The 10,263-nt window shown below is 38.6% G+C and overlaps 2 protein-coding genes across 2 annotated transcripts; both read left to right on the forward strand.

Annotated features, from left to right (window-relative positions):
- Nucleotides 1–1,061: 1,061 nt before the first annotated feature.
- LOC135633194 (glyoxylase I 4-like) lies at nucleotides 1,062–1,842 on the forward strand. The gene is made up of 3 exons (XM_065142372.1): nucleotides 1,062–1,273; nucleotides 1,348–1,459; nucleotides 1,544–1,842. The coding sequence occupies exons 1-3, from the start codon at nucleotides 1,143–1,145 to the stop codon at nucleotides 1,811–1,813; spliced, it is 513 nt and encodes a 170-aa protein (XP_064998444.1). The 5' UTR covers nucleotides 1,062–1,142; the 3' UTR covers nucleotides 1,814–1,842.
- Nucleotides 1,843–2,274: 432 nt separating this feature from the next.
- On the forward strand, nucleotides 2,275–9,755 carry LOC103978568 (E3 ubiquitin-protein ligase GW2). The gene is made up of 8 exons (XM_009394404.3): nucleotides 2,275–3,137; nucleotides 3,248–3,299; nucleotides 3,425–3,470; nucleotides 3,543–3,624; nucleotides 3,738–3,879; nucleotides 4,003–4,105; nucleotides 5,544–5,610; nucleotides 8,988–9,755. Exons 1-8 carry the CDS (start codon nucleotides 2,946–2,948, stop codon nucleotides 9,546–9,548), a joined length of 1,245 nt encoding a protein of 414 aa, XP_009392679.2. The 5' UTR covers nucleotides 2,275–2,945; the 3' UTR covers nucleotides 9,549–9,755.
- The last annotated feature ends 508 nt before the right edge of the window (nucleotides 9,756–10,263 follow it).

Here is a 10,263-nt window from a genome sequence, read left to right on the forward strand (position 1 = left end):
TCCTTAAAATATAAATATTAATTATTTTAATTGATAAAAAATACTCTAATGTGATATTGGCATTCAATTTTTTGCTATTATTTATTTGACTTTGAATTATATTGAAAGACATCTAATTTGTATTAAAACTATATCGAGGGCATGTGTCTATTCAATACACATATTGAGAGTTTTAGAACTGAATGCCTAAAGAAATATTATGTGTGTAGGATTGTACTTTGAGGGGCTTTTTTATAATATGATATTTTTTTATCATTTTACTCATCAACAAATATTAATGTTAGGGATGATCACACGTGTCTCCTGATGGAGCATGCTCCGCTAAATTTGTTTGATGTACGATAACTATGATACGTTTAGTAATATTTCAATAACAAGATGATGTCGATCATATGCAGTTGAAATATTGAAATATTGAGATATTGAGATGCATCAACGAATTGCTAATCACATAGCACTGAGGTGTCGATCATGTAACATCAAGGTGTTGATCACGTGATTATCAAAGTGTTGGTTTTGTGTCTAAAATTATTATTTTCTTATCACATAATAAATAAATAAATAAAAAAAAACTAAAACAGGGTCTAAAACCAAAATAGTTTATATTTATATATATTGATAACAACGAGGTTTAGACTTGTTTATTTTTGTTTCGTTATCATTCATGATCGAAAATGGTGTCTTAAAATAGCAATCGATGCCTGTGAATTGGTTTTCGGGTCAATGATCCGGTCACCATCTCTCGCTTGTGATCCGCGTCAATGTCAATTTCTCGAGTCATATCTCGATTTGACTAACCAAACCAAACCAAACCCATCGCATCCCATCCCATCCCACCCCGATTCACTCGCGCCCGCGTAAACCCATGACACAGGAAGCCACCGACCCAGCTGTCCGCATCAGAACTAGCTGAGCCCTCAATGGCGACAGCTGAGACTCATGCAGACGATCCACGTGTCTATCTAACGTTATCTTCAAATGTCTTACGTGTTCTCGTCACCATCGTCACATACGTAGCCACAAAGAAGAAGGACGCCGCCGCGGACATGGAGACTTCGCAAGGAAAAGAAGAGCCGCAACAGCTGCACAAAGAGAAGGAAGAGGACAGGCCCCGGAACCATGACAGCAGTACTAATCGGCCAATGCCTCTCATGGCGCTCAATCACGTCTCCAGGCTCTGCAGATCGGTGGAAGCCTCCGTCGAGTTCTACACCACCGTGCTTGGCTTCGTCCCCACCGGTCGCCCTCCCACCCTCGACTTCAACGGCGCATGGTATCGAAACCCCCTACCTGCTCCACCTCCTCCGCCTTGACCGGTGAATAGTAAGCATGTGCGTGAACCATCAGGCTGTTCAATTACGGCGTGGGAATTCACCTGGTGCAGGAGGAGGACGGAGGTGACCTCCCCGATGCGTCCCTTGACCGTCTCGATCCGATGGACAACCACATCTCTTTTCAGGTCTGGCCCTGCTCATCATCCCCGTCGTCTTTTTCTTCCTTTCGCCGCTCTTTGCTAGCTTCTCTTCGCATGCTGCGATGGTAGTGCGAGGACATGGGGGCGATGGAGCAGAGGCTGAAGGATCTGGGCGTGAAGTACCTGAGGAGGACCATCAACGAGGAAGAAGGGTCGCCGATCGACCAGCTGTTCTTTAACGATCCCGATGGGTTCATGATCGAGATCTGCAACTGCGAGAACCTGGAACTCGTCCCTGCAGGATCCCTGGGGCGAGTCCACGACCCCCCGCTCAAAATGAATCGCTCGGATCAGACCTCGGAAATCACGCGCTCGTTACGGAAGAACGTGGACCGTTAGATCGATGAACCTGCTTTTCAACGAACTGTTTAGGATTTAAGTGTTTCTTCTGTAAAATTCTTATGTAAATCTTTTCTTTTACATAATAATAATAATAAATCATAGATTTCAACTAAAAAACACAGGGAATAATTATTTTTTTCATTATTAACTTGGAAAAACAATCAATTTCTTCGTCCTTTTAAAAATTATTTTATTTTGTACCCTTTCGTGTAGAACATGACACTTGTGTTCCGAGGTCGACAAAATAGGGGACGTACAACCAAACTCTCACAATCCTTTAATTAATACAAAAGCATTGGGACGATCACACTCGGTCTACTGCATTCCAGGATTGGGATCCTCTCCAACTTTCCATTGTGGTTCATCATTAACAGGCGGTTGAGATTTTGTGATTGAGAGATTGAGGGCGAACGATGGGGATATCTTTATGAGTTCTCGGTTACGAAATTGGAGAGGATCCCATGCTGCCTCACCATAGCCAGAGAGTAAAGACGACGGGCTTTGATCGCTGCGACAGACCGAGCCGCTGTCTCTCGCACGCACAAGCCACCCTCGTTTCCTTCCTCCCGATCCTTGTCGTGCTTCCGAAGCTTCGTGCGCGCGAACCGGAGATCTTCCCCCACCCTCTCTCTCCTCCGCTCCGTCCGTCTCGAGATCCGCGGAAGAAGCGACGGAAGAGAAGCTTGGGCTGCGGCAAGACGGGCGACGGGATCGGCGGTGGAGAGAAGTCGAGTGCCGTTCCTCCTGCTTCGTCTCGTCCCGATCCCCGCTTCTTGACGGGGAAGAATGGGATCTAGGGTTTTTGTTGGGCTCTGCTCATCGCATTCGCTTTCTTGGTCCGGTTTTGGCGGGATATCGATGTAGGTTTCGATCTTGGGACTGGGAAGGAGGGTCGGCGGTGGTCCTTGCCTCGATCTGGAATGGCGAATTAGGGTTCGGTTTATCGGTTGTTTTTGTCGGTCTTAATTGAAGTGAAATGGGAGGGAATTAGGTCTCTTGTTTTGTTGACGTTTTTTGATCGTTTTTACTTCTTTGATCGGAAGACGTTGAGAGACTGAGGAACAAAGGTTGGGAATAGCTGGTTTTTGGTGATTTCTTGCGTTCTTTCTTGCCGTAGGAAGTGAGGTCGATGGGGAATAAGATAGGGAGGAGGAGGCAGGTGGTGGACGAGAAGTACACAAGGCCGCAGGGATTGTACCACCACCGCGACATTGATGAAAAGAAACTGAGGAAGCTCATTCTGGAGTCCAAGTTGGCGCCGTGCTACCCTGGAGGCGATGAATGCGCTCTCGATCTTGAAGAGTGTCCCATTTGTTTTCTAGTTCGTATTCGACCTTTGCTTTTTCTGACGTTTCAATCCTGATTGATTGCATTTAGAGCAATTCTTGATGTAGTTCACTTGATTTTCCCTTTTTTTTTGTATTATTGTAGAATTATCCGAGTCTTAATCGATCGAGGTGTTGCATGAAAGGCATATGCACGGGTAATGCAAATTTCTCTCTGATGTTGAAAAGCTTTTTGGTTCAATCCTTTTTATCCATGTTGTCTGTATCCATATTCCTTTTTTGTTTAATTTTATTTGAACTTAAAATTTGATGCTTCTTGCAGAGTGTTTCCTTCAGATGAAACCACCTCATGCAACTCGCCCTACAGAGTATCCTTTTCTGTTTTATTTTTTGCTGCATCATAATTTGGATCATGCAAGGTTTACTGCTTAACCTGATAGGTGCCCCTTTTGCAAAACTTTAAATTATGCTGTTGAGTACCGTGGTGTGAAGACAAAAGAAGAGAAGGGATTGGAAGAAGTTGTAAGTTTTTTCTAGTTTGCTCAACTTTTCCTGCCTTCTTTCTTGATTTGTGAGTGTACATTTGCTTGTCAATGATGTTCGAGTTGTCTCTAAATAATTCTGCTTAAGAGCAGGAAGAGCAGAAGTTCATTGAAGCACAAATAAGGATGCAACAACAAGAAATTCAGGATGAAGCAGAAAGGCTGAAGAAAAGAAAAGATATAAGTTCTCCGAGTAGAATAATGAATGACGCAGAAGTGGAGTATTGTGACATAGGTAGCACGTCGCTTTCAGATCCTCTTTCCACTACATATTCTTGTTTTTTGATCATTAAACTTCTTTTATATTGATTGCTAAAGTAGGTCTATGTTTCTTCATGTTGTATTGAAAACTCGACAGTTCCGTCTCTGAGATGCACAACACAAATAAATGATTTTGTTTCATCTCAAGCTTCATGCTCGGTGCCGGCAGGCATGCTGCCTTCACACTGTAGACAGAACAGGTACAAAGTACACTCACTTGTTTCAGCTTTTTCTACTAATTTAGTAATTCTGTTCTGGTATGGCCAGTGATTCATCCTATTGGAAAACATAGATTTCTAACCACTTTTATGAAGGTGATATGGTTTGATCTTTTTATCAACTCTCTCGGTACTTGAGTGTTTGAAGTTTACTGCTTCTGTTAACTAGCTCGTAGTATATATGCTTAGGAAACCTTCCACTAATTATCATTTAAAATTTTCTTTCTTTTGCCTGGTCTCGGAGTTGGTAACTTCTTTGTTCTGGGACTTCTATTACATTGTGATAGTATTTCTTAGTGAGAGAACATTCAAATGCTGGATTTTGATTTTGTTTCTTAATAATGGGTAAATCGGATTCTTGATTGCTGCCTACCCTTGCTCATAGACTTGGTTGACTTGAGGTTCTGAATTGGTCATTAAATGCTTACGAACATATCTCAAGTAATTAAAGCATATAGATTGAGCTTTTGAACTGTTGAATCTGGTGCATGATGTCAACAGTAGCCATATCTTAGGTTGTTGCCTTGTTATCTTTTTTTATTTGCAATAGAAAATTCTGTATGCTTGTTTTCTTTTATTGTCTCAGGCATTCCAAATTTATATGCTTATGAAGTTATGCTATTTGCCATATCTCGTTCATGTTTTTTAATCTAGTTCACATTCAACTTGATCAAATGTATTTCATCTCAGTCCATCTTATGAAATTGTTGTAAACTCTTGTGGAATCTTACAAGAATATAAAAGATCAATAGTCTCCCCCAAGAGGTAACATTTTAGTACTCCATTTTGGAGTTTGGCCCATGTGACTTTGGATTGAGTTATGACAAATATAAGAGAAAAAATTGTTTATGATATGTTTGCACATTGGGACTGATTATTCTTCCCGGTGAATCTTCAATCCAATGGGTATACGCACCATGGATGGTCTCGGTGGTGTGGTGAGCTATGTCATCTCCCGAATTCCACATCACCTAAAATAGATCTTGATGGACTTCTACATAATGTATGTGTATGTGATAAGGACATTGGGTATTTGACAGGAGGAGATTGTGATACCCCAACATAATTCAACACCTATCACCATCCGCCCCGTTGGAGAACCTTCTAAGCACTCCTTTTTGGAAGGTTTGACCCATGTGGTTTCAAGCTCTGGTCATTACAAAAACTGCTTGTGGCCTTACCTAAGAGCATATAATTTAATTTTTTATGATCAATGGCAAGCTACAAAACTAAAAAGTGCAATTTTTGGTCTTAAGTCCAATGGGTACACAAAACTAAAAATTCTTTTTCCTATCTTTAATTTTCATAACTGTTAACCACACACGATGGGCATGCAGCTAGGGAGGCATTTGTATCTTATGGTTGGCATGTTCTCCTTCATTTGTCATCTTATCTTTATTTGGAACTTTGTACAATGCAGAACTGACAATTTTGACCGTGATCTTGATGACATTATGGTCATGGAAGCTATCTGGCTTTCTATTCAGGTAATATAGGTTACTAGTTATAGTTAAATTGCAGTAACTTGATCCAAATGAGTTAATACTGGGAGTAATATTACACAAAATTTGTGGCTTTTCTTAAATTATTCTTAATTGTTTATCCTTGAATTACGAGGTAAGTTTCATGCAATTTGAAACAGTGTTCATTCATAACATGTTCAGTAACTTATCAATTTAATGTTTTAAATCATTATATTATGCCCTCAATTTTTTTTTCATCATGCTGCTTGGTTTTGAAATTTTTTTTTAGAGTCTATTATTGCTAGTTTCATGAGACTGCTTTCTCTTTGATATTGTGATATGGCGCTTTTGATCATATATATATATGTATACATGTATGTAGATGCTGGTTCTATATATATATATGTATACATGTATGTATATATATATGTATATATATATAGACAACAATCTGTGACTTGGATCATTTAGAGCTGGAATTGCAGCAAGCTTGTATTATTCGTCTAAATACAATTAGCATTTTATATTGAATAGTAATGCCAATATGAAGCTTAGGACCCTGTACTGATATTCATGCCCAAATTTTCTAAGAATGGATTGACACTCTAATTTGTTGATTTTTTCAATACACTTAAACAAAGTTCACCAAATATATTATTGATGATTTGAGGAATAACGGAAAGGAGACTAATCTTCTTCTCTTTGCTGTAAGATATGTTATTGTTCTATCTGAACTTAGTCCTAGTCATACTTTAAGATAACACCAATCTCTCTCAATACATGATGCAATAATGCTTTCCAGGATGAGGCTAGTTAAAAATGTATGGTCAGTCATGCATTTTATTCATGTGATTCTATTTTCTGTTTGCTTTGTTTTTGTTTATTTTACTTCATCATGCTTTCACTACGCTGCTATTGTCAAAGGTAGTTACTGTTCTATTAGGATACACTTTCCTTTGCCCAGTCGTATTTGCCCCTCTTAGTATGAGCCTTGTGTTCTAGGCAGTCAGGTGGGTGCAAAAGACAGAATCTGCAAAATCACTTAACAGCTTGACGTTGCCTGTTGTTTTAGACCATGTAAGAGCACATAAGCATCAGGATTTCCCATTTGGTTGAACTGACTGAGACTCAGCTCATTTGAGACAGGGAAACTACTGGGAGGAGTCCTGTTGTCTTGATGGTGCTATTTAATAACCTCAGTGAGGCATGGATTTTACTTGTATTAGAGAAGTTACTATTAATAGGTTATCCAAGCTAGTGTGTGCCAATTCTCATCGTCTGTGCAATATATACTAGGTGAAAACTTATGCAATAAGGACAAATTTAGTCTTCTTTAACATTCAATCTTATTGACATCTCGAGGTTTTTTGTGTATTAGATAGGACATAAGATTCTTTTAAAAAAGTTGTTCCAGACTTTCAATTATTCAATTTTGAACCTTCATGTGCCAAAATAATTATTTTTGGATGAGCCATCTATTTTCTCAATTTATGAGAATCAGGAAATTACGGTTCTTCCTGCTGTTACAAATTTACACATGCTAAAGGTTATTGGATTTGATCAAGTTTGGATGTTACATGAGCAACGAAGAGTTGTAGTTTGACCCCTGCATCAATTGATCGGTCCATATTGATGAAGTCAAAATTATCACTTCGATTGAGTTGAGGGAATCTTAGTTATCCAGTCTATCTTTTGTTTATGCAATATGTTTGCTCTAGTTTTGTATACTATTTAGGTATTACTTCATTTCGTGACTTTTCTTTGTGCTTTGTAATATTTGTCAGAGAGGGTCCATTATGTTTTGCACAATGTTTATATCCCTTCGTGTTTGGATAGGAGTCCAACCAAAGAGGATTCCTTAGATTTTCTACAGGGTAGTTGAAAGAAGGAATTCTACTTTGTTGTTTAATCAGTAGTTTGTTCCTTTAAAATTGTTTCTTTTGATGATCAGGAAAATCTATCAGGCATAAGTGGCTGGTGATTTTTTTTCATCTGGAGAAAACACACACACACACACACACATAAATATAAATAAATAAATATATATATATATATATATATATATATATATATATATATATATATATATATATACATATACATACATACATACACATATATACATATACATACATACATACACATACATACATATATACGTACATTCATATATATATGCATACATATATACGTACATATATATATACTTACAATTTGCATCACTTTCTCTTTTGTTTCTTTCTAGTTTCTCTATTTTCTATTTGTGCCTGTTCATTATTATTCAACTATTTTTCTTTTCAGTCTGGAAGCAAAGCTGAAGAGCACGATTTATATTGAGATATTCCTGTCTGAATTGCATGACCTGAACAAACATGGCTATACCTTATGCCCAAACGCAAGGCAACAGCATGGATTAGATGCAGGGTTTAGGTTTTAAGGGCACAGTTGTTCTTTGAAAGCAGATAAATAGAAGGAGAAAGAGAAAGAGGAAGATAAAAAAGTCACAGAGGAGGATATAAAAAAATAGTCCTGGATTTACATTGGGGTGGTCAAAAATATTAAAAGGAACTTTGGGGAGGTTCAACACATCAACATGGCTCACATGAGGAAGAATGGATGTACCTTTAGGATCACAAGATGCCATGGTCCAGGAGTAAATTGTCATCTATATTTTGTGTCAGAGATGATTTTTAAACAGGAATAAGTGGATTATATTCTTGATTATTTTTTAAATTATAGCAAAGTTTGGCTGTGGACAGGTCTTAAATATCAATGTGCTCTGATTTTCCATTTGTTTTTATCCTTGTTTCTCTAGAGGTTCTGGCTTCCTGTCCAATATCTGCTCTTTTGGTTTTTGCTGTTTTCCAATTGAATCACTCAGAAAGTCCCTTTACTGTCCAGATCCAATGTATCTTGACTTGTTTGACCATAGGAACATAGGCTGCCTTAGAAATCTCAACCACTGCCTTGGTGCAGAGCTTATCAACTGCAACCCAGACATTATGGGGTCAATTTTTCAAAACAGCCTCTCATCATGCATGGTTAAGGTTGTGGGAATGTAATACACTGTGATGCCAGAGGGAAATGAGCTTTGTGCACTAGGCTGCCATTTTAGAAACCTAATTTCTGCATGCTTAGGTGCATGCCCATGCATTAGTGAGTGTTCATGTGGTGTTCTTTATATGTTAACAACTACTGTGCTATTTTTGATGTTTTCTTAGAGTTATTATAAAAAACATCATCTGGTTGCATCATTAGACAGTTTGGATTAAGTTAAATATAAAGGTATCACAATATAATTTTCATTATTCATGTTTAGATAGGAGAAAGTAGAATATATTTCTCATTGTTTATATTTTTTTCAGAACCCAATATCTAATCTGACATTTCACTTTGATCAGGAGCATGGTCATCAAGGATATCCAGTCTATCTCGGAAGTTTTTTCCCAGGACCATCCTTTTCAGAAGAATGTTACAGTTCCCATGGAATTGCTCCTCCAGAAGTGTCACCCTATAGTGGGTTAGCTTGTGCAGCTTCAGCTCTAAATGAGCACCAGCATATTTATGTGGAGTCTAGTGCTAATATATCCAGTAGTGCCACCTCAATGTTGGACATGCTTCATCAATCAGGCAGTTTAGGAAACATGAGGTTTATGCAGAATAATCCTTCAAGTTACTGGAATGAGATACCACCGGATAGCGGAAGGGAAGTACTGAGGGAAGAGCTTGGTGAGTGTTCGACTGATCATTGGTCAGACATGTCTGAGGCAGGGACCAGCTATGCTGGTTCAGATGTTATGGTAGATCCACGGACTGCAGTGATTCCATTCCCAAGTGGTGCTATCATGACTCCCGGACATTTCGCTCCCGAGAACTTTGAAGAGCAAATGATTCTTGCCATGTCGGTGTCATTAGCTGACACTCGAGCAAGGATGCCTACCCAAGGACTGGCATGGCTGTAATGATGATGATTTGCCCTAAGAAATTTCTTTCCGATCCATTTGTTTTTCCTTTTTCTTTTTTTTTTTCTCCTTCTGTCTGTTGGTTTGATGGTTCTTTCATTTTTAGTTGGTTTCCTGTATACATGTGAAGGTGACACTTGTATGGATGGTGGGAAAGATGGTGCATAGAATTGAAAGGCTAATAGAATATGCATTAGTTGACTCTTATCTTATGTAATTCAAAGGCTATTATTGCTTTAGTTAGAAAATATAAAATCAGGTAGTAATCTTTATAATTCGTGCACATTCGTTAATTGCATTCTTTGATTTCCCAATTCTTGATTTCCTGTTGTTTGGCAATGTAGGATTGTTGAGGTTGTGGCATTCATATCTAGTCTTTGACGTTCATGGATTTTGCCAGCCGCAGCTGATGCGAATCACCAAACCAGTTGGCTTGCGGTGTCATAATTTTTGCTATGTAGGCAGCTTTCATGATGAATCTGAGCAGTGGTTTTGCAACTGCTGCAGCTTGATGCTTGTGGGAGCTTCTGTTGTTGCTAGTGATGCAGCCATGAGAACGGAAGTTTCAATGTTCTATGTATGGTACATTGTATGTACCATACATAGTACATACATGGAGTGAGGAAGAATACAATCCAGCAATAAATTGTTATGTACATATTATGCATTACGGAACCATGGATGGCTATGTTCCCAGATTAGCATCTTGCATCTG

The sequence above is a fragment of the Musa acuminata genome, chromosome BXJ3-3 (genome assembly GCF_036884655.1).
Source record: "Musa acuminata AAA Group cultivar baxijiao chromosome BXJ3-3, Cavendish_Baxijiao_AAA, whole genome shotgun sequence".
Taxonomy (NCBI): Eukaryota; Viridiplantae; Streptophyta; class Magnoliopsida; order Zingiberales; family Musaceae; genus Musa; species Musa acuminata.